Source organism: Lathyrus oleraceus, chromosome 5 (assembly GCF_024323335.1).
Source record: "Lathyrus oleraceus cultivar Zhongwan6 chromosome 5, CAAS_Psat_ZW6_1.0, whole genome shotgun sequence".
NCBI classification, from domain to species: Eukaryota; Viridiplantae; Streptophyta; class Magnoliopsida; order Fabales; family Fabaceae; genus Lathyrus; species Lathyrus oleraceus.
Window position 1 is genome coordinate 123,396,528 of NC_066583.1, and position 25,455 is coordinate 123,421,982.

The 25,455-nt window shown below is 35.6% G+C and overlaps 2 protein-coding genes across 2 annotated transcripts; both read left to right on the forward strand.

The window, feature by feature from the left end:
* Window positions 1-1,770: 1,770 nt before the first annotated feature.
* LOC127088220 (GEM-like protein 1) lies at window positions 1,771-9,181 on the forward strand. Its single transcript, XM_051029135.1, has 4 exons — window positions 1,771-2,241; window positions 2,330-2,431; window positions 2,605-2,876; window positions 8,737-9,181. The coding sequence occupies exons 1-4, from the start codon at window positions 2,013-2,015 to the stop codon at window positions 8,908-8,910; spliced, it is 777 nt and encodes a 258-aa protein (XP_050885092.1). The 5' UTR covers window positions 1,771-2,012; the 3' UTR covers window positions 8,911-9,181.
* Window positions 9,182-12,256: 3,075 nt separating this feature from the next.
* LOC127079169 (OVARIAN TUMOR DOMAIN-containing deubiquitinating enzyme 10-like) lies at window positions 12,257-12,652 on the forward strand. The gene has a single exon (XM_051019591.1). It carries the CDS (start codon window positions 12,257-12,259, stop codon window positions 12,650-12,652), a length of 396 nt encoding a protein of 131 aa, XP_050875548.1.
* The last annotated feature ends 12,803 nt before the right edge of the window (window positions 12,653-25,455 follow it).

Consider the following 25,455-nt stretch of genomic DNA (forward strand, 5'->3'; position numbering starts at 1 on the left):
CCGCAAAAAAATGGGGTGGAGCGGGGCAATCATAGTTGAGGATGTGGGCCTAAAACATAGGTCCGCCCCGCAAAAAAGTGAGGGCGGGGCGGGGAAAGCCCGTAGGCACTGCACTCTTGAAGCCTAAAAATGGAAAAATTATGTAAATGCACGTGTCCGCAAAAGCTCGCGAAAAAAATGGGGCGGGACGGAGCGGGGCAGACACATTAGAGGGTGAAGACCTAAATCCTTGTCCAGCCCCCCACTAAAATGCGGGCAAAACGGACATGTCCAGCGAGCCGGTCCCGTTTTTCCACCCCTACACACACACACACACACACATTTGATAACGGTCTTGAAACCAAAGGTATACTTGCCACTCTTCTAAACTACTCCATCGATCTCATAAAAAGTATCTCATTTGCACTTTCTTTTTGTCTCAAAATAATTGTCTCTTTACAATACCAATGTAACATTTATTATTATTTTTCCATTACTATCCCTCTATTTATTAACTTTCACTTTATTCAACTACTGTATTACCTATAATTAATAAGGGTATACTAGTTAATGATATTATTTTATTATTAAAATTAACCTACATAATCATTTTCTTAAGAACCGTGCATTGCTCAAATATGAAATTTTTTATGAGACGAATGAAGTATAACGAATTTGTTATCGGTACTCCCATGGAGTTCTAGTCTTTTTCTAAGTTTGGGGGATTGATATATACGTTCCAGACTTTTTTCATAAATCACTTCACTATTTTTTGGCCTAATTCTTAAAGGATTATGCAAGTGAAAATTACTTTAGATTATGGAATGAGGAAGACTAAGATGACAACTTTTTTGAGAAAATTGTAGGAAGAAATATTATCAAGAAGGAAGTCATATTTATGATAAAATAAATGTTGAAGATGCAATTAATAAAGCTTTATTGACATGGTCGCATTGGGTGGAAACTCATGTTGATCCTAATAAAACTATAATGTTTTTTTAGAGGTTATTCCCCTTCTCATTTCAGGTAAAAGAATATTTAGTTTGTTTAAGGTTTGTTTAGTTAGAATTTTGTATAATCAATCCTATTTGATTCTGCTACAGGGAGGGAAATGAAATTCTTGTGATCAATATGAGAATATTACATAGCCATTGAAAGATGAATCTGATTTACCAGAAAATTCTTCAATAATGAAGACAATTGAATAATTAATTACGGAAATGAAGACTCCACTATTTGACTCGAATATCACAAGAATGACAGATTACAAAGTTGATGCTCACCTTTCGTTGTCCAGAAACACAAATATGACCGAGGAGACGTCACACATAAAGATTGTAGCCATTGACGTCTTCATGGTTTTCTTGACTTGTGGAATGAATTAGTGTATCCTCACCTTTTACAAAGATTGAAAACAAACAACGGATATCCTTGAACTTGAGTTTTGACACATTGTTATAATTAAGAAGAGGTTTCATAATATCTTTGTTTCCTCTTGTAAATTTTCTCAATCATTTCTTTAATTACGTGACCTTGAAATCTTATTTCACTTCTTTTTATCACAAAATCAACTGATTATGAATAGTTAATTTTTTTTACCCATTGCTATCTCGGATCCTATTTATAAGAGAAAATTTATTTTGGAATATTAATTATTAGTCAACAGTTTGTTATTAATCTCAAACATTTTTTTAAAATGTGATTTTTTTAAAATTGTTTATATAGGAATTATTAAAAAGAATGGAGAGAGTAAATAAAGTGAAACATAAGATTAGTGTGACTAATTGTGGCGAACAATAATTGGCAAATGGCAACGGCAAGATCTAGAAAAACCGTGTAAGAAAAGAGCAGTAAGCCCGCAGTCAAACAAGTTGACAGTTTTTTGAGATTTGAATTGAAGTCCCACTCAAGTACGTTGTCCTAAACACGTAGTAAGATAGAAAGAGAAAAGAAAACCCTCAATTCGAGTTTCAAATTTCACAATCCGATTCTCAACCTTACAGAAGAACAACAACAAGACCTTATTCAACAACATGACTAGTGTTGATCAACCTCAAGTCCAACCCTCCGACTCTCACTCCCATACCCCCTCCGATTACGCTCCATATCCTAAAATTGACCCAAACGACGTCGCACCACCACCACCACCATCTCAATCCGTCGCAACTGAATCACGCGCCACCGATGCTGCCACCACTATGCCCACCGAGTCTAATCCATATGTCTCTCCCGCGCCTGTCCCCGCACCCACACCTGCAAAGAGTCTGTTCTCTATATCTCTATCTCTTACCGATTTTATCATTTTCATTTCACGTCTCTTAAACTAGTTTTCCTCTTTCATTTTGCGCAGATACTTTAGATTCCGTGAAAGATGTTCTCGGAAAATGGGGAAAGAAAGCTGCTGAAGCTACCAAGAAAGCCGAGGATCTTGCTGGGAATATGTGGCAGCACTGTATGTATCATCCATCGATCCTATTTTTTTTTTTTTTTTAATTCCATCGACAATTATTGAAATTGATCTAAGTTATTGAAAAAACTAAAACATTAACCTAAAAATGCTTTGGATCTTGTTTTTCTGGGTACTAATTTATTTAGTTATGTGCATTTTGGTTTTCCATGAAACAGTGAAAACGGGTCCTAGTTTTGCGGATGCAGCTGTGGGGAGGATTGCTCAGGGAACAAAAGTTCTGGCAGAAGGTGGTTATGAGAAGATCTTTAGGCAAACTTTTGAGACTGTACCCGAGGAACAACTTCTTAAAACATATGCGTGCTATCTCTCCACCTCTGCTGGACCTGTCATGGGAGTCTTGTATTTGTCATCTGCAAAGCTCGCATTTTCTAGTGATAACCCGCTCTCTTATCAAACCGGTGACCAGACTCAATGGAGCTATTATAAGGTAAACTTTATGGAATGGAACTCATTTGCTTCTTATTGGTTTGTTCTCATCAGCTGATTTGATATCTTGACTGCATACTGCTTCATTTTCTATGATTATTTCCTAATACTAGAGGTTTAATATTATTATTTTTATAGAGTTGAATAGAAATAGTTTCACATGCATGTTTCTAAAGCAAAATTTAACAACATATACTATAAGTATAAACCCCCCAATTTGTGTCTCGGAAAATTAGCAGTAGGACTCATTAGTGATTGAGATTTAAGAATGTGAAAATTGCATTCTAGTCCCTTTACATGAAACTATATTAGTCCCTTGCCGTCCAAATTTAGCCAACTGATTTGATAACCATGATCTGTACACAACTTCATTTTCTAAAATTCTATGGGAATTCTTTACTAACTATTAATACTAGAGGTTTAGTATTATTTTTATAAAACTCAATGGAAAATAATTTAAACTGCTCATTTCTGCTGCAAAATTTAATGACACCTATTATAAACCCCAAATTTGCGTCTCATAAATTTAGTAGTAGAACTCATTAGTCGTTGAGATTTTAGAATGTGAAAACCACACTCCAGTCCCTTGGAACCTCAAATATCAGTCATGTCAGTCCTTAGTGACTAATATCACCAACGTCGGATAATGTTTTAATTAGGATGGGACTTTTGTAATTTTGAGTAAGGTGCTTGCTGAAACTAATTTGAATGCGTGCCCTTATGGATGTTAATGATATTATTTTTTTGATCAATCCCAAATTCGGTTATGTTTCTTTTCTTGAAATTAAGGATTGCGTTTAAAGGTAGTCTTACATGCTTACCTTACCGATGAAACTTAGGCACTCCCAGTTCTCACTCAAGTATCAGCATGTGCTGTATCCCGTACCCATGTACAATACTCATTGATATCAGATGTATCTATGGAGTATCGACCAATATTTATTTAGAGAAATTATTGACCGTTGTATTTCAGACACTGCTCCAACCCTTTGGGAAACATCACAAGCTACTTGCTTTAGAGCTTCTTGTTGAGAGAATAGCTTATTGCCCAACCCTTTTCGACTTAAAAAACCTTCTTGTACAACCTTTTTCGACCTAAAAAAGCCTCTTGTACAACCCTTTTCTTCATCATGTTGTGAGAAGAGTTGGAATGACGTCAACAACATACTCCCTGATTCATTATTTGAACAGAAACAAAATAGATTAAAAAAGGGCATATATTTTGTTCATGCACACTCCATCCCCTATATTTTGTCTTAGGAAAGATTATGGTTGTTGCACAATATTGCATAACCTCTTAATGATTGTGTTGAACTTCTTGAATTTGGCCAAGTTGTTTCTTTATAAACCAAACTTAGAAGCTATGCTATTTATGTAAATAGGATTCATGAATATGTAGAATTAATATTGGATAGTCAATAGTAGGCAGTTGAGTAGAGAGGTAGGAGTAAGGCTTCTCTTAAATCGGATTTCTGATGCTTTTTGTGATTATAACATTGGTTGGGGTAAAATTTGCAACTTTTGCAAAATGTGTAAAAGGCCTACGGGGAAAGAGTACAATTTGATAGGGATTACGGAAGGTGTTTATGCCTTTTGTTATGATCATGATTCACAAGTATATTTTTGTAAACTGTGATTGTTATCTTTTGATATGGTTACATGTTAATGAGATATATCAAATTTACAAACAATCTGCATTTATGTAAAATATATATAAAGCTTTTAATAATCTTTTGTTGATGTATCTAGGGTGCATATTGTAGCTTGAGCCCTTACCTTTTAAGTGTTCCTTTCATCTATGTATCATATTCTTATTACTTATTCATGTTTCATATGTGTTTCTTGATAATGGTTCAGAATTTTAAATTCAGTTAAAAGATGTCCATCACACACAATTCTTTTGAGGCTGAGAGTATAAAAAGAGTGGAAAGTGGAAACCAACTCAAGTGGTTTACTTCTTAGCTTGTATCTTAGCCCATGTTTGACAAATTATCAACAAAAGTAACATAATTATACCTTAAGACAAAAGGAACACTACTAGAACCCCAAACATCAGAATGAACAACATCAAAGGAGGCATAGCTTTGTTGTTTATATGATTGGAAAAAGAAACTCTTACATGCTTTTCTAGTTGACAAGACTCACAATGTGAAGACTTTAACTAAAGAAGACCAAACACTATTTTCCTCAATTTTTGACAGAATCGCATGACCTAAACGTGGATGGAGGAGATCGAGAGATTCAGCTGCAACATATATAGCAGAAGTAGAAGGATGAAGGTAATAAAAGGCCATGAGATTTAGTTTCGGCTCCAATCTTCTATCCTATACTCCGTCCAGTATCAAGAAGGAATAAAAAATAAAATTATGGCATAGTTTAAGGAATGAGTTGATCTGCTTATGGCATAGTTTATGGATTGAGTTGATTTGCTTATAGAACTTAAATTGAAGAGACAATTAGGAATAAATAAAATAGAACTCAAACTTTGTTAGACCTTTCATATGACTTAGCAATTAATATATTATTAAGAGTGGTTAGTGGGTAATTATTATATCATTAGGAGCAGTTACGTTTTATTAATAATGTAGGTATATGTTTAGAATAGATAGGAGAAGATAGATGGGAGAGTTATTATCGTGGAATTTGATAGGAAAATGGCTATTTTGACATTAGGGGAGGTGCAGACCCTCGAAGTTTTGTAGTACTATTATCCAATGTGTAAAGTGAGATGTGCCAATTTAAGTGTTGATAATTTAGAGAAAAGTGAGAAATTACCAATCGCTTGATCTAAAACGCCAAAATGCAAAAGTCATTCAATATGTGTAAACTGAGAGGTGGCGAGTTGTGTTGCCTTCAACAGCAAATATTCCTTCCTTATACACAACAACAACTAAACCTTATCCCACTAAATGGGACCGGCTACTTGGATCAAACTCCACTATAATATTTTATTATTCAACTCGTTAATCTCAAGATCTTTCTTTACAGTTTCTCATATAATTTGTTTTAGGTATTCTTCTACCTTGAGTTGTTTGGTTACATTCCATCTGATCTACTTTTTTTACTATTAAATCTACAGGTCTTCTCGCTACATGCTCAAATCACCTAAGCCTATTTTCCACTATCTTTTTTACTATATGTGCTACCCCAACATTCTCTTTAACGTTTTCATTTCTAATCTTATCTCGAATAGTTTTACCAAACATTCAACGCAACATCATCATTTCTGTTACACTTATTTTATTTGTGTTGGTTGTTACTCCAACTTTTTGTCTCGTATAACATTGTCGGTCTTATAGTTGTCCGATAAAGTTTTCTCTTCAGTTTGAGCGGTATTTTGGTGTCACGTAAAACACCTGAGACCTTCTCCATTTCAACCACACAACTTGAATTTGTTGATTTACATCTCCTATTTCTCAATTGTTTTTGTACTATGAACCAAAGATATTTAAACCGCGTAACTTGACTTTTTTCTTTCTTAGTCTTCATTCAATCACTCTTTCTCATACTTTATGGTATGACTCATAGGTTTAATCCCCTTATAATATGCTCAATTTTGTATATCCCCCCTTGTTCTTATAGATCGAAATTAAAGTGCTTCTTCATTTCACAACATTTTCTTTGATCTCATATTTACTTTTCTACACTTCAATAGTTATGTTGTCTGACTTAACCACCTTGCTATTACTCATTTATTTCAACGATTCTTTTACTTGTGTTTTTGAATTTCATGATAGTAGTTATAATTTCGATCCTCTTCTCTAATGTCTAGGCTATTGGAGTCCAATAAAATCTCATATCCTTCATTAAGTAAATTGTAAAAATAAGTCTTCCATCTCTTCTTTATATCCTTTTTCATGAACCAAAATTTTGCCGTCTTCATTTTTATCATACTTCACTTGATTTTTCCTTATACTCGTTGACAGAAAAAGTAGTTTTAAATTCAGATTTTGACTCAGTCTATAAAGGATTCCACAACATTGGTAGTTTTGCTCGGAAAACCATGCAAACTGATGCACTGATCTTTAGTGTGTCCATCTTTCCTAATATAAGTACAATGGAGATTACCTCTAGCACCATAGGGATTGTAGCATTTGTCAAAGCCTGATCTCTAACAGGGCCATACTTTCTAGGGAGATTGTGTGAAGGATAAACACTTTGAACACATTGTCAAGCTTTTTCAATAAGATCATCATTAACCAACATAAGTTTGAGGCCATCGGTATAGACTAAGCTCGAGCCAAAAATTCAGATAAATCTTGATCAGTAATCTGAAGGATAGCCAAACTGCAGACAAACTCATACAATCTCTAAATATCTCTAACTATCGATAGCATAAAGATTTTTTTAGGAGAAGAATACCAATTCAAATAGTTCTTACCATTCAATTCTGTTCCTTGAAATGCAGATAAGATGACTCTTGTAGAATCAGCCTTTGCAGGCAAGATGTTTCAACCAAAAAAAACTGCAACAGTACCAAATAATGTAGTCTGGATCTCAAAAACACCGACCAAATCAGAGTTATTAATCCCGGATAGCGGAGCAGAGTAGCTAACCCCAAAAATGGGATAGCGGGATAATTTTTTGGACTAATTATATGAATAATCTATATATATATATATATATATATATATATATATATATATTTAATGTAGATTAAATAACTTTTTGGACTAATTGCAGCAATAATCTACGTATATTAATTCCAGAATCACTATATTTTAAAAGAAAGGAAAAAAAAACAATACTATGAAAGAAAAAACAACCTGAAAACGAATAGAAAAACAATGAATAGAGAAGAACAAGATAGAGAACAAAATAGAAAAGCAGAAAACAGAAGAAACACGATGGAGAAAGGTGAAAAAACACAAATGAGAGGAGAAAACACGAACGACTACAATAAAATTTTCAATTTTAAACTTTTTATGGGTTAAAAGGTTTTTTCGCACTTCAGAAAAGCCCTTAAAGCAGAAAGCCGCTGGGAAGTGCTCCGCTCCCGCAACCTACTATCCCCAGCTTTCCTGGCCTCTATCCAAAATTGGGATTAGCGTCGCTCCTCCGTAGCGGGGGGTTGCCGCACCGGGAGAGAATCCCGGGATAGCGCTTGGAGCGGCCGCTATTAATAACTGTGGACCAAACCAACAGGTCTGATGTGGATAGACTGAAACAGCAAAAAATCGACGCTCCCTTCCAAGAGTTCCAGAGATTGGCATCTCCCTATTAACATCCAGTCCCAACATAAACACCTACAAAAAAAAAAAGAATCACCTTATGCTAAAGGTGAAATGAAGGAAATTACTCCATCAAAACTGCAACTGGTTCCAAAGTGACTTCAAAATCTTGAATTTTCAATGTCCATCATCTTTTTCTTCTATGTTTTACAAATTCAGTGGCTTTCTCACTTCATTTTCATTGACTGCTGCACGACTTCCTTCTCTGCAATTGTCATTTGGACATGTTTGTACATTTAATCGTCACACCATTTTCAACTATTTCTTTCATTTGCCCGAGTTTCCAATCGCTCCAGCCTCTGGGTAGTGAGTTTCGTTTCGTTTTAATGCTTCCAAAATTTCTGCAAACTGCCTTCTATATTTTGCCATGTCTTCTTCCAAGACCTGCCTGATTTTTAAACCCATGACACAGAGCCTCAATTGTTCCATCCAAGATTTTTATGCACTGATTGATACCAGAGTTAGGAACTGGTACCAAAATACAGTTTACTTGTAGAAATTACTTTTATTGATGGTAGAATATGCTTAATGGAAACAAAATTGCACTCACTATAGTGTTATCATTTTCAATCATAATTTGTCTATTGTTTTGGAATTTTTACACGCATGCTTTTTCATGTTATGCACTAGGTGGTTATTCCATTGCATCAGCTGAGAGCCGTGAACCCATCCACAAGCAAAGTCAACCCATCCGAAAAATTTATACAGATTATCTCCGTCGACAACCATGAATTTTGGTTTATGGGCTTTGTGAACTATGACAGCGCTGTTAAACATATTCAAGAAGCATTGCAGTCTCGCTGATACACGCTGAACTGAAAAGCGTCATGTATTATACCAAAGATGAGGTCTGTGTGATAAACTATCCTCAATTCACAACTTGAAACATTATATCTTTATACTGTAGTTGGTAAGTCTAGTTTGTGGAGCCGTTATAGTTGAGATCGAAACACATTTCTTATTTCTGGCATTATGTGTTTTACATGTGTGAGAGTTAATTGATTTGCTGTAAGTTAAACCAATGTACTTGCGTTTCTTATATCTTATTCTATTCAATTGTACTTTTTCTTTTCAAGGCATTTAATATTTACAATCTGGAGCAGGTTTTGGGCGAAATATTTTACTAGTTTTAACCTCTAGTTATTAGGGGAAGGAGTCTTGGTAATTTGGAGTTAGGTGATGAAAAATTGATTCACAAATTTTTGTGATTGAGGGTATCACTTAGGAAACTATTATTGGATAACCATTCATCACGGATCATTTTGTTGGAATTTAACATGAGAAGGGCATATGGATGATCTTACCAATAAAATTTAGTACATGTATGTTTTTTAAATTATGGGATTCCATGAGTTTTAATATAAAATCTTTTAGGTAAGTCTTGTATTGAATTCTAACGGATATAATTTTGTTGTGCTAGTGAAATGAACCGGCAGGTTGATATAATCACATGTTTTGTGTCATACCTCAACAGATGTGAATCGCCCTTCCCATTTTACACGAGACTTTTCTCGTCACTTGTTAATTGCGATTCTTAGATTATGCAATGTATATATGTCATTCGGCACATTCATCTTAAGAACTAGATTTTTAGATTTTTAGACTGAAATTTAACCTTTAGTGAGTATGAGAATTTCTTAAAGCATTCTAGATCTTTCTACTACACCATGAGAATTTTCACAAATGTTTTTCGTTTTCGGAGATGCATCTCTGGACGCATCTCTTGCACACTCAAATGTTCTCAAGAACATTTTAATAAAGACCTTAATTATTTAACAATTAAGTAGATATTTCGGAAATGCATCTTCGGAATTACGACGGTATTTTGAAATGTACATCACCTTTACATGTTAGATATTTCTGGAGAATTTTTGGAGATGCTTCTCCGAAAATATCTGATAAAAGAATCAGCTGCATGATCACACAATCATTGTTGATATAATAGGTTTTCAACCAAATCCTTCACCCTAAATCATTCAATCTCAATCTATTTTTCACTCCAAATTTCCATCCTTTTGGTTCATCATATCATAATGAGCAAAAGAAGATCGAATTTCAGGTAAAGATTCTTCTTTTCCCTTTGCACTGTTCACATTAATCTTTCATTTTTACTGAAAAAGTTACGTCGTGTCCGAAGATGTATCTCAGGAATGTATATGAACTTGTTCGGAGATACATTTTTGGAATTTGCCTGTATTCATTTTTGAAGTATTCTGCAGCAGTAATAACGCTTATGTTCTGTTATGATTTTAATTGTTTTCATTAGATATGATGCACCCCGATGTTTTTTCAAAACAAGTTGTTTATTTGAATGTCCAAGGTGTGGTTGTTTCTTCGAATGTTCAAGGTGTTGTTGTGAAGACGATAGATGTTGGCAACGATTTTAAAAGCAAGCATGAATTTGAATCTCGTGATCAAATGCTTCAATGGATTCATATGGAGGCCTATAAACTAGGATTAATGTGGTTATCTGAAGGTCCGATAATGGTTCTAATAGAAGATGCGCCTTTGTGACAATGATTTACGAAAGAAGCGGGAAATATATAACTCCTCTCTGACATTTTAAAAAAGACGACACCAGTACAAGAAAATGTGATTGTTCGTTTAAGGTTCGTGGTTACATGTTGGCAAACAAATATTGGAAATTTAGTGTGATATGTGGTTTGCATAACCATGATTTGTGTTTAAAATTAGTCAGTCATCCTAGTGTCTGTCGGCTTAAGCCGGAAGAGAAGAAATGTGTTGCTGACATGACCTTGAATCTTGTTCAACCGAAAAATATACTTGCGACATTGAAACGAAAACGATCCAAAAGTATATCAAATATAAAGCAAGTGTATAATATTTGATACTTAACTAAGAAGACGTTTATGAGGGATATAACTGAGATGCAACAACTCTTGAATCTGTTCGATGATAACAATTACATGTCAAGGTATCGAACATGCGATGATGAACTTACTGTTAGAGATATTTTTTGGATTCATCCTGATTCCATAAAGTTGTTCAACGCGTTTCCTGCGGTGGTCATACTTGATTCAACCTATAAGACCAACAAGTATAGACTTTCATTATTGGAGATGGTTGATGTGACCTCAACTGAGAAGACATATTCTGTTGGTTTTGCATTTCTTGAGTGTGAAAAAGAGGACAATTTTACTTGGGCTTTAGAGGTGTGGCGGACACTGTTGAAGGTACAAGGTGAGATGCCTAAAGCGATTGTTACCGAATGCGATACTGCATTGATGAATTTGGTTGCAAATGTATTTCCTTCTTCTTATGTATTACTTTGTAGACATCACATAACAAAGAATGTGAGAATTAATGTTAAACCCACGGTAGGGACGAAACAGATAGAGTCCGAAGATGAAAATATGGTGAAGGTGAGTGTGGTTGTGGAAAAAATAATGGATTCATGGAATCGTATAATAAATTCTTCCACAAAAGAAATATATGCCGATTCCATTATTCATTTCAAGAAAGTGTGTGAGAAGTATCCAGATTTGTTGAAATATGTTGAGAGCACAATTCTTGACAAGGTAAAGGAGAAGATAGTTTGTGCGTGGACTGATAATGTTAGACACCTTGGAAATACAACAACTAACAGAGTTGAGTCTGCCCATGCTACTTTGAAAAATTGGTTGAGAAATAGCAATGAGGATTTGTGTAGAGACTGGGATTTTGTGGACCACATGATTCAAAACCAACATAATGAGATACAAACAACATTTGGTCGGAGCGTCACAGTTTTGGAACACAGATTTAAAGACAAAACTTTATATTCTCAGTTGGTTGGTAACATTTCTCGGGCGAGTTTGAACTATATTTTTCACGAGGCTAAATAAGTTGATAATGTAGGCTCTGATAGAGCAAAGTGTGGATGCAAATTGTGAAAATATATGGTCTCCCATGTGCTTGTGTTATTGCTAAAAAGGTGAAACTTGGTGACCCAATAAGAATGGGGGAGGTTTGCACTCATTGGAAGAGACTTAGGTTTGATGATGATGGATGCATGGATAAAGCTAAATCGAATATCTCTATTTTGACCAAATAGGAAGTAATACAAGAGAGATTTTTGAAAACCGATGACAACATGAAACTCCACCTCAAATAACAATTGAGGAAGATTTCCTATCTGGAAACCACCGACATGAAACTGCCTTCTCAATCCGTAAAAACAAAAGGTGCTCCAAAGAAACGAAGTCTACACCAAATAAAATATCTGAATACACAGTCTCCTTCATATTTTGAACATGTTGACAATGTTTTTCCCGACTCATCGACTCCAAAATCTCAAAAAAGTGTTGTCAAAGGCGTTCGCATTAGCAAACCACCTCCGATGCCTATTCTACCGAAGATTCCATTCATTGACGAGATGCCGGTTTTTATGCACAAATATATCGAGCGGGTCGTCAATGTTGTGGGGGAAGGTAATTGCAGTTACCGAGCCGTTTCGGCTTTACTCGATAAAGGAGAAGATAATCACACACATGTCCGACATCAGCTTATCCAAGAGTTGAAGACACATAAAGAATCATACATATAGTTGTACGAAAATAAAGGAAAATTCGATATGGTTTATGAGTATCTTGTTTCTTGCTTGAGTGGTTCGACACCGAAGGCAAAATAATTGCGCTTCCCTGAAATGGGTCACCTAAGAGCATATGCGTACGATAGAGTGTGTGTTAACCTGATACGCTATATTTTTTCGGAAACCTTTTTCCCACTGTGCACCGTCCCACCCCAAAATCCAAATGATCGTATCATGTGTATTGAATGGCTTTCAAAATCAAGTCATTTTCTTCAAGTTTACTTGAAATTGGGATGCTCTATACCAATTACGTCACTGGGTGAACGACGCATTCAACCATAAAAGCCGAGACTTGGCCGAATCATTTTATGGAAATGATGCAAGCATTCGAGAGACTGAATGACATTGAGAAAGAATCAAATGCACAAAATTCCAAGGGAGTACCACATATAGATTTAGTCGGCGACATATGTTTCGATTCGTTTTAATTTTTGTTTAATCGGAAAAATAATTGTATGTAATTGTGTCTCAATATAAATGAAGTGTTATATATTCACCTTTTGTTTATATTTTGTATTTATGCATTTTTGGTCTTCTCCATAACAACATTTGTGTTATTGTCAATGAAAAAGTAGGTTCAGTTTTAGTGTTCTGTTTTGAAATTGATTCAGGACAAGTTCCGGAGATGCATCTTCGGAATAAGATAATAGGGTGCGGTTCCAAAGATATATCTCCGGAATCAATATTCTAGTTAATGAGTGATCCATATTGATCTTTGTCTTCTATAAATTTAGGTGCTCTTATGTTATATTTCACACAAATTGAAAATGTCTCAAATGTCGCCACTAAACATTGACTGGTATGTCGCAAATGTCTCCTTCTCCAATGGAGCTCCCGAGCGCACGTTCAAGCTCAACGATTCCACCTCCCTCAATATATCAAAGACGAAATCCACTATCTCCTACCTTATGAAGACAATTGAAAGATGAAAAAGCTTGAGTACCATTCATCATCGATTGATAATGGAAAGAAGATTTCGTTTAGAAAATTTGAGCTCAAGACGCAAGCAAATGTAAGGGCTATGTGGAATACATTTTTCCGTTTCGAAACAAAAGTTCCGCTCGAGTTGGAAGCGACGATTTCAAGATCCTTCGAAGATATTCTGAAGATGTTGAAGCGTTCACCTGAATATTGAAGTGTAATGTTGTATTTTATGTTGAACACATCTATGTAATTCTAATTTTATTTTATGAATCTTAGTTTTAATTTGGAAAAATCCCTTGTTTTAGGTCTGGTGTTGATGTGTCTAGTTTACAGAAATGTAACTACGTAAACATTATGGAGATGCATCTCCGGAAGAAAATGAACCAAATAATAGGGCGTCACTCTCAATGGTCTTACTTGAATGTGTGTTGGGGTGCTTCCAGAGATGCATCTTTGGAAACAGGGGCATTTGTAGAAACTCGCGTGGTGCAATAAAAACTTATAGGGTGCGTAAAGAAACTCTCTTTAGTATGGTATTTATTTTGGACCGACAAAAGGTATAAAAAAAGTAGACCCAATTATGAAGGTCTAATCTAAGAGTCAACAATTATTACAGATGATCAGGTGGACCTCAACAAGCACCCGATCCTAGTCGCCCAAACATTATGCACTGTTAGATTTGATATGACAACTCACTGCATCACACACAAGATTAGACAAAGGTGGTTTTAACCATCTGTTATATATAAATCCCATCATATGTTCTTTATAAGTATTATCTCATTTTCACTCTTAAATTATATTTTTTTTGACTTCATTTACTTGAGCTTTAGAGTGCTAACATTACAGGTACTCTCTGTTCTGATGTACTCAAAACTCTCGCTGTTGCAAGTTCGTTCTCCTAACACCTCCTTTTTATTTTGAAACTACAGAACAATGACGCCTTATGTGAGAATTAACTTTTGATTCTCACTAACTTCTACATTGAATTCATCTAATTTTGAAAGTCACGTATCTTCGGCGATGGTTCCGTTTGGTCAATAATGATGATCTCGATCCTGCAACCAATTGTGTTATTCCTCCATCAACCTCAAAACCGTCAACAAATCTCATTGTTTCTCCGATCGAAGGTAGATCATCCAACAAGAGAGAACCAAACAATGAAACTGCGAAAGAGGATTCTTTGGAACCGCTGTCGGCAGAAGAGAAATCGAAGAAAGAAAGACCTATCCTAAAATTTCAAGACAATAAAATGTTGGATGGAATTCCCAGCATGAAACTTTCGCTAGTAATGACTGCCACCGTGGATAACCACACAATATCAAGATTCCATATCGATGACATGTACGCAATCTTCGTGGAATTGGTACTAGGAAAATATGAGATTTCACCATATGAAGGTAGGAATCTCCATGTATTAAATGACTCAATCACTCGCCTTTGTTCTACTAAAGAATTACTAGTTTCCTTTGGAAAAGGAAGAGACAAGAGGATGACGACTGTATGCTTCTTGGTGATCCCTTGTGAAAGGGTTTACAATCACATCCTAGGAAGACCTTTCCTCACATCACTAAACGTAGTAGATTCCATGACCCTCCTGAAGATGAAATACTGCAAACGCTTCAGTGAACCAGTTGTCATTTCGACTAAATTGCATGAATTTTGCCTAATACATGAGACGATCATGAAGGACCCCTAGTAAACCACCCTTACTATTGAAAAGAAGGTAAGGAGACTCCTATTCTCCCTATCGACATGCTTGATCTCAATGTGCACAAAGATAGGACCATGTCAACTGACGAGCTCAACTCCCTGGTGGGAACCAAAGTGAAGACCCCAAGGCCGATTCCACTTGGAAACTTCGAGATAATGCATCTCGACGAAAATTTAGCCATGTCAATTTGAATTGGATCCAACTTGCCAATTTCGATGATGAGAGGTCTCATCGAGTATTTAAGAGCCAACACTGACCTCTTCATGATCTGCCTAGATGAAATTCCTGACATCGACCCCAACATAGCATGTCACCACCTGAATATCGACCCTTCCGTCAGATACGTGGACCAAAGAAGGAGACGTCAATCCCTCGAGAAAGCCGAAGCCACCATGAACACGATCTGAGACCTACTTAATTCCAAATTTATTTCTGAAGTAAGATACACTGAATGACTATCCAATGTTTCCTAGTTAAAAAGGCATCCGACAAATGGAGGATGTGTCTAGACTACATCGACCTCAACCTGGCTTGCCCCAAAGATTCGTATCCGTTCCCCAACATCGACATGCTGGTAGATAACTCCGTCGACTATAGATTGTTGTCATTCATGGACATGTCGTGTTGATATAACCAAATCTTAAGTCAAAGCAGGAAGAGACATAACTTCTATGATGAAACGCGTCAATTGCTGATACAACGTCACGCCCTTCGGCTTGAAGAACACAAGTACAACTTATCATAGAATGATGAATACATTTTTTGAAAAGGAAATCAGTGAAGCACTAAAGGCATACATGGATGATGTGGTCTTAAAATCTACCAAAGATGAGCAGCACGATGAACACCCCGCCAACGTGTTTAGACGAGTCCGATAATATAATATGAGGCTTAAACTTGAGAAGTGCATCTTCAGGCCAGAGTCATAAAATTCTCGGGTTTATACTTAACGACGAGAGGCATAGAAGAAAACTCGGAAAAGTCTGAAGAAATCATCAAAATGAAGACTCCGACTATAAGGAAAGGGACAATGAATCCAAAACAAATGTCCATAACCCTGAATAGGTTCATCTCGAGTCGGAGTCTCGAGAGGCATAAAAGAAAACCTGGAAAAGTGTGAAGTAATTCTTGGGTTTATTCTTTTTTCTTGAATATCGTCGATTATGGCATATCATGGTATACTACCCACCAATCCTGTCGATGTTAGTCTTATGAAGAGAAGAACACGTTCTTACTCTATCTTAGGAGGGACGTTCTACATGAGAGGCTTATGAACCTCTCTACTAAAATGCATCGAAGTGGAAAAAGCCATATATGTAGTCACTGAGGTACATGAGGGTATTTCCAAGCAACACCCGGGGCCCGAGCCTTAGCCAATAAAGTTCTCAGAGCCGAGTACTACTGACCATCCATGGTCAAAGGCACCATAAGATATGTAAAAAGACGTGAGCATTACTAGAATAATAGAATGCAAAGATAGAGTTTCCATTTCTATTGTAACAAGCATTTTGATTAATGGAAAGATAGTTACAAACTGATACAACTATTTTAATTTATAACAACAAATAGTTGATCTTCTATAACAGGTTTTAGTACACTCAACTGTAGCAGTAAATTCATGACCATCAAACTATGGATAAATTTAACGTCAATAAAACCAGAGTCGCCACCACACTTTTATTGTTTCCAAAAGAAAAGGGAAAAGTATGAACAAAACCCAGAGATAAGAAGTTTTCAAATCAAAACTAATAAAATGTCAGAGATTACAGGTAAGGGGATTGGTTACACAGAGGGAAGGTGTTAGCACCCAAAGTGTCCTAGGTACTCCTAGGGAGCCCTTTTTATATGTGCATATGTGTTTGGTATAAAAGATGTTTAGGAAAAATAGAGTATGAGTATGAGAAAAGAATTCATTGATTATATTTTTGTGTTTGACAAGACTTTCAGACTTGTGCCTACGTACCAATATAAAAATGAGGGATCAAAACTTCGTAGTTCGTGGTAACAATTTCAAAGTGAGTGAATTGCTTTTAATAAAATTTTAAGTGAAAAAAGGCACAAAGGGCCCAAAAGCTTGAATGAGTTTTAGTTCTTTTTGTCTTTTGAAATTTTAAGTCAATATGATTAGATTTATTTACAAATTTGATTTAAAAAAAGGTTTGAAAATTCATTGGCATAAGGCCAAATTTTCTAACTTGAAACATGTCTAAGTTTGAAATCGCAAGTAAAGAAAGTTTTTTTAAAAAAAGGGGGAGAGATTTTGAAATTTAAGAAGTGGGAGGAGATGGAGAGGCTATCCTAATCATAAATTTAAAAGTTAATGGTTGAAAAGATCTGACCAATGAGATGCAATCCAATAGATAAGAATGTCATATAGAAAACCCACTTTCCCTTTGGACTTTGAATCAAGCAATAATCAGCAAGCACTTAACAATATCCAGACATCATGAAGATCAAGGCATCAAATAAAGATGACCACATCCAAGCAAGCAAATCCCATAGCTAGCAGTCTTCTTTTGTCTTCTCATGTATCAGATGAAATACTCCTTGATCAACTCAGAGAAAAACACCAGACACAAGTTTCAAACAAAAGTTGCATCAAGGCAATGTAACAGATAAGTTCAACTAGATCCCAATACTTGCATCGGATGAAGGCTCAAATCACAATAACTTGGTCTCTGAATGTTGGCATTGGCCAAGTCCTTTTGCATATGGAATGTTGTCTAATCTTAGATCCAAAAATTCAGATCAAACTCAACAGTCCACACAACATTTTTTAGGGTTTTTTTTGTTTATTAAGTATTTTAAGGTCCTAAGACCATAAAAACAAACAAGATACACAAACAAATATATACGATCACAATATATTGCTCAAATGAGCAAAGTGAAGATGGCATAAACATAAATAAATTTAATGAAATGAAAATGGCAATGAATGGTAAATGACTTGAAGTTAAATTGCATAAAGTAAATGACTTGAAAGTAAAGCAAAGTTAATAATAGTTAGTGTTAGTCAAAGTTAATTAGATGTTAGTGGAATTTTACTTTTTAATTGATTAAGTCATTCTTGGAGAACACTCAACCCTCTATTCACAAGCATGGATCCTTGAACCAAGACATCTTCCATAGGAAGGGAAAAAGGCCAAGTTTCCATACAATACCATGAAAGGGGGGAGACTTACAATCCCACTTACTAGAATGCTATTCCTTTAGGGTCAAAGTTTAGCTCTATGTTAAACAATCGTAATTGGACTTATGTAGAAGTCACAACTATCTAAGGTCGGGCAATAAAAACTTAGGTGCTAATGCATGTTAGAGTTTTGGTATAATGAACCAAACTCCTAAAACATACCACACACTAAAATAAAAAGATCAAAGAGATGTACCTATCTCATCCATACTTGTATTGGTTCATCTAACACAAGGCTATTGATGAACCAATTAGCCTTAGGATCTTGAGATTTCATAAAAGGGATGGGAAATAATGGGATTGAAGATGAAGAGGGAAGGGAGATGAGAGAAACACAAATTGGTCATGGGAGAAATTTAATCAAATTAAAATCATTCATTCATTTTGGGAGATAAAATGTACATTTCATCAACCCCCTAAATCCAATGATTTTAACTCAACAAAAGTCAAATCAACATTGAGCAAGACCCAAACACATAGTCAAACATCACAAGTCAATAAAAATGGCTCAACACAATTTTTACACAATTAATCAATTAAAAATGCATTTAAATTCAATTTAATTTGGCCAAAACCTAAAACCTCTTCAAAACACCAAATAAATAAACAAGAGATTTATCCTAGGTCAATGAAGGTCAAAGGACCTTAGACAAAAAATTTCATGATTTTTGAAAAGTCAGAAGTATTTTTAAACAATTAAAAATATGCACAAAAACAATTAATTCATGAAAAATATCAAAAGTAATCCAAAAAATAATTTTACTTTAGAAAATGAAAGAGGAAAATATTTAAAGATTTTTGGTGAAAGTCCCATATTTTTTGGATTAAAAATGAAATTTATATGAGTTAATCAAAATAAAGCAATTAAATAAAAAAAATCAGAAAATACAATAAAACAAGGGTCATCAGATCTCCCTCATTAATTGACGTGGAAGATCTGATGGCCACACGTGCGCGTTCCATGGTGGACCTTGGTCAAACAGATGTACGCGTGGTAATCAAATGGAACGGTCCAGATTATAACATTTCAACTTGATCAGATGGCCAGGAAGCGTGACAACACACCACCGGAGCTAGGGCTCCAGTCATCTTCTCCGGTGACCTCCACTGGACTGGTCCAACTTCATTTCAATGGAAAATGACAAACCAGGACACTATTTCAAAGAGAAAATGCTCAGGATCACGAATCTGGCCTCACTTTTCGCCAATTCCAAGTATATAAAAATATACAGGGATTTGAATTTTGAGGATAATGAACTGAGTTGCTTTGATTTGACCTAAAAGTAACTCAATCTTCTTGCCTACATTGGTAGGACTTCAGCCAACCAAAAATCACAAAGAATGATGAAAAATTGAGGGAGAATCGAAGAGATGAAAATTCTGAAAAATTACCTTCGAGGGAGCTTCAACCTTGCTTGATCTTGATTCCAATTGTGCTTGACTTTGTTTCAGAATCTTGTAGGAAGTGATTAAGATCAGAAAATGGCCTAGACTCTTGGAGTTTCAATCTCAAAACAGAATGAGATTTGAAGCTCGATTTTCAAATGAAAACCTTCAAGATTATTCTTTAATGGTGAGGGTTTGGATTGTAGGTTCAAAGCTTGGGCATGAGGTCCTCAATTCTGAGCATGAGGGGTTGTATTTATAGGCCATGAGATTCATTTCCACACACTTCAAAAATTTGCCAAATTTAGCAATTCATCTTGCATGCTTCCATGGGCGTGTGATAGGCCCATCAAGTGATGCTATAGATCTAAAAGTGAGTGAGAAACATGCTGAAATTATGTCATATGGTCATACACTTGTGTTTGAAATGTGGAAGTGAAAATCATCCAAATGGTACCTCACATTGCACCCATGCACAAGTACTTCATTCTCTGGCCAAATGAGATGATCTTGAACTTTTTGGAAAGGTGAGATCAAGGGGAACAACTTTCATGTTGAACACTTTTTCATTTGAAGCTTAGATCATGATGAATTTTGAGGTGGAAGTTTGGGAAATCAAACATGTTTGAAAATTTTCTAAGTACTAAGTCAAATGTTCACTTCTTCCACCTTGAATAACTTTTGCTATGGACTTCAAATAGAAAACGTTCCTTCATAAAAGTTTTATCTCTTTCAAACCTATTCAATTTGGTCACAAATTTTACCCCATTTGGATTTGGTATGAAGGAGTTATGCATTTTAGAAGTTGAGGAAAATCACTTGTTCAATGGTATTGACCAAAAATGACCTATAATGTTTCCTCTTGGAACATGAATTTTCAAGTTGAATTTGAACTTCCTCCAAACATAAAAGTTGAAGTAGACATATTGAATTTGATCAGGAATTTGAATGGATTTCATATCATAAAAATTGAGAAAGTTATGATCTTTGGAAGTTGATCTCCAAACTAGGGTTCAGACAAAATGAATTATAATCTTTCATCATAAAAAATGACTTTACAAGAAAAACTAGATCTTTACTTCAACATGAAAGTTTTTTGTAATGTTATTTTGAGTAACTTTGATCTTGGAACCATTTTCATATGACAAAACCTGTTGGAGATAGGGTCTAGGGAACCCCGGTTTTGACCAATTGACTTTCTCTAGTCAACCACCATGAACCATCTTGATAGCCTGACATTCTCTTGATTTTTTGGACTCATGGAGGATCATATATGTGTATGATGATGTAATATGAAGTATCCCTTGAAATATTTGATCAAATGTTAAAGAAACTTGTTGAAGAAGTCATACAAGACACCCAAATGAATTAGGGTTTCCAAGGCTAACAAACTTCAAACTCTTGATGAATTCTTGATCAAAATGATATGTGAAGACCATGGGGATCCATATATGATGTCTAGAGTAAATTTGAACCATCTATTGATTGATATCCTTGCATTGAGGGTCTCAAACCCTAGGTATGAGCTTGATGAAGCATTGGTGGATACGCACACTACCTATAAAAGAAGTAAACTATACATTGACATATTTTTGGTATTTTGGTTAGTAAATAATGAAAAATAAAGTATGATACAATCAAAAAGTGTTTGGTTATCTCTCCCAATGCAAACCCAATGAGTAAGGGGTAAGGAGGATGCAAATGTGTGATCCCAAAGCTAATGCATATGATGAGATAGCATGAGGGATCTTAGGGTCAAAATTAGGGCCTTACATCAACAATGGTAAATCTTGAAGATAGACACAATTTTAAACTGAGCTTTAACTAACATTACTCTAATACCCCCTTGCACACGCACGCACACACACACACACACACACACACACACACACACACATACTCACACACACACAAACACACACAAACACACACACACACACACACACACACACACACACACACACACACACACGTGCACACCCCCCGACACACACGCATGCACGCACATACACACACACATGCTCACGCGCACACATACATACACATAAACACACACCCACACACACCCACATACCCACACACCCACCCATACACTCACACACCCACACCCACACCCACCCAAACCACACACCCCTACACACAGCCACACATCCACACCCACCCATACCCACCCACCTACACCCCCACCCCCATACACCCACACCCACACATCCATCCACCCACAGGGAGCCAACAACCCCATGTTTGTGTCTTAGATCAATGAATATAATGAATGCTAGAGGCTTAGTAAGGGAATCTTCCCACTGGTTATTTCTATGGATAACTTGAAGTTTCTTTGCCAATACTTTCTCCCTGACAAAGAATAGGTCAATCTTCATGTGCATTGTTCTGTAGTGCATGATAGGATTATGAGTCAGTAGAAATGTTGATTGGTTATCATATAAAATCATGGGACCTCAATGGAGACAAATGATTCTTTGAGAAGAGTATGGACCCAAAGTAAGTTAATAATTACTTGAGCTAAGCTTTTATACTATGCCTCAATGCTTGGCCTGGCCGCAACATGTTATTTCTTGGACCAACAAGAGATGAGATTAATTCCAAAATAAATTGATGCCACATAAGTACTTCTTATGTCATCAGGGTTTGAGGCCCAGTAAACATCATATAAAACTCTGAGAGAGGGAGAACTGCTAGTTGAAAGAGGAGAAAGATATGCTCAATGATTCCTTTAAGGTACCTTATAATTCTCTTGATATGAATTTAGTGAGATTCAAGGGAATGTTACATAAACTTACATACCTTGTTAACATAATAGGTAATGTCAGGTCTGGTGATGGTAACGTAATACAGAGAACCCACAATAGGCCTATACATGTAGGGATCAAGTAGGGAATCATAGCCAGTCTTGTTTAGTTAGCAAGTAGAATGCATATGAGTATTCACAACGCATGATTCAAGCATGTTGGTTTTATAAAGTAAATACCTAATGTACTTAGACTAAGTCAAGATCAAGGAATCATGATATGCTTGCTTCACTTCAATACCTAGAAAATAATCTAGGGCACCAAGGTGCTTGAGAGAGAAAGACTTATTCAATTTTGTGATTATGGCTTGCAAGAAAGAGTCAGAGCTTCCTGTTAGTATGATATTATCTACATATACAAGTAGATATATTATGTAACCATTGGAGAAATAAGTAAAGAGGGAAGAATCATACTTGATGGCTTTGAATTGATAACATCTAAGAGTTTAAAAATCTCTTAACCCTCTCAAGTCTATAGACTTAAAAAAGTCACTTGAGGAATATCAACAATTTTAGAGAAATACAGGTGTTTTACTTAGTGCTTCTAGGTAAACAATGTAAAAACAATTACAAATAATGAAAAATATGGAGTATTGTAGATCTAGTTGTATTGCTGAATTATGTCCTTCAGTATGTTGTGATGAGGCCTTTATATAGTTATTTTGAGATGATACCGTTGGAGGGAAATCAAGGTAAATTTCTTCCCAACTATGGGAATTTATGGTATTAACTTCTTTGTCCTTTCCATAGCAGTCTCAGAACATAATCCATAATTTCCTTATAAAGATTTGTTCCATACTTGGAATACTTCTTGATTAAGTTTCTTATTTGGTGAGTCAGGTGATTGTTGAGCGTGAATTAGAGTGAGTGGAGCCAGAGTCTTTAAATCAGAAGCTTGTAGTCTTTAGAGATTCTCTTGAATAATCTTCAGATAGTTTCTTTTGAATAGTCTTCAGATGTTATCTTGAATAGTCTTCAGATAGATTCTCTTGAGTAAAGTTCAAATATATTTTCTTGAATAATCTTCAGATATATTTTCTTGAATAATCTTCATATATATTTTCTTGAATAGTCAGATATATTTTCTTGAATAGTCTTCAGATATATTTTCTTGAATAGTCTTCATATATATTTTCTTGAATAGTCTTCCGATATCAGAGTTGAACTGTAGTGTCAAATTTGTATCTTCGTGCTGTATCAGCTTTTCTGGACTGTATCAGATGCCATATGTTAGTTTCCTCAGATTCATTTTACCTTAGAAACCTGCACACTTAGAGAAAATTATTAGGGTACCAAATTGTTTCAGTCTTTGTTATCATCAAAACTTAGAGATATATTGTAGAACCAAAGTATTGTTCTAACATGGTCCAAGTTTTATTTTCAATTAGGGCATCATACTTAGGTTGCTTAGCCGCCTTCCATTGCAAGCCAATAAGGGATTGCTTAACTATTTTAGGCTTAAAATGGACGAGCAATAATCTAGGTTCAAGTCTTGATTGAGAGAAACCAGACTTGGCCATGGTTTTCATATGATGAGAGTTATCAGACTAATGTTGAACGTGTATGGCCTTGGGTGGAATAAACATAAGGCTTTTTATTGAGGAAGTAGTGTTTGTTTCACTAGACTTAGTGAAACCTATGTCACTAGGTTGGGTGAGACCTGGAGAAAAAGGTAAACCTAGAGACAAGGAGTCATGAGATGATATTGGCTCATGAGAGGGCTCATTTGTAGATTCTGATAACTGTGAGGACTGACTTTGTGGTACTGACACAAGTATGAAATAATCAGAAGGGACAATGAGAGACTGAAGTGAGCCAGGCCTAGAAGGAGTGATGTGTTATAAAGAAGATAAATGGACATGATTATTAGGAAGAGTTGAGGTTGATGGACTAGGATAAAGAGGTGGTAAAGATATACTTATTGATGGAGATGAGTTTGAGACATATTTGGTAAAAAGGTCAATGTAGGGAAACCATAACTCATTGAATAAAACATATTTTGAGATGTATAACCAACACTAGAGGATGGGCATCCATATCCCTTGTGTGAGGTGAACTACCCAAGAAAAAGACACCCATGTGACCAACAGTCCAATTTGTGAGCATTATAAGGTCGTGGGAGATGGAATCAAGCACACCCAAACACTCTTAAATTTTTTTAGTCAAGTTTAAGTTTAAACAAGAGAGTGTAGAGAAGGTAGTTTGTTGATAAGGTAAAAAATAGTGGAAAAGGCACAATCCCTAATAGTGAGGGGGTAAGAGTGCCTGAATCAAGAAGGTAAGACTCAAATCAATAACGCGCCTATGTTTCCTCTCAACTACAACATTTTGGTAACGAGTGTGGGGATATATGACCTTATGGACAACACCTATGTCAGTTAGGAAATTAGTAAAGGGCCTAAATCCACCTCCTAAATTAGATTGAATGACCTTAATAAGAAAACCATGTTGAAGCTCAACCATAGTTTTGAACTGTTTAAAAGTTTAGAGGGCTTCAACTTTGGACTTAAGTAAATAAATCTAGGTAAATCTAGAATAAATCTAGAATAGGCTTCTACAAATTACATATAATATTTGAAACCCAAAGTTGAATAATTAAGAGATGGCCCCCACATATCACTATATATAAGTTATAAAGGTTGAGATTATGTGGCATGTGAGGCATATGAGTGTAATTTATGAGCCTTAGCAAAGTAACAAGCTGAACAAACCAAAGAAATCTAATTATTATTGAAGGG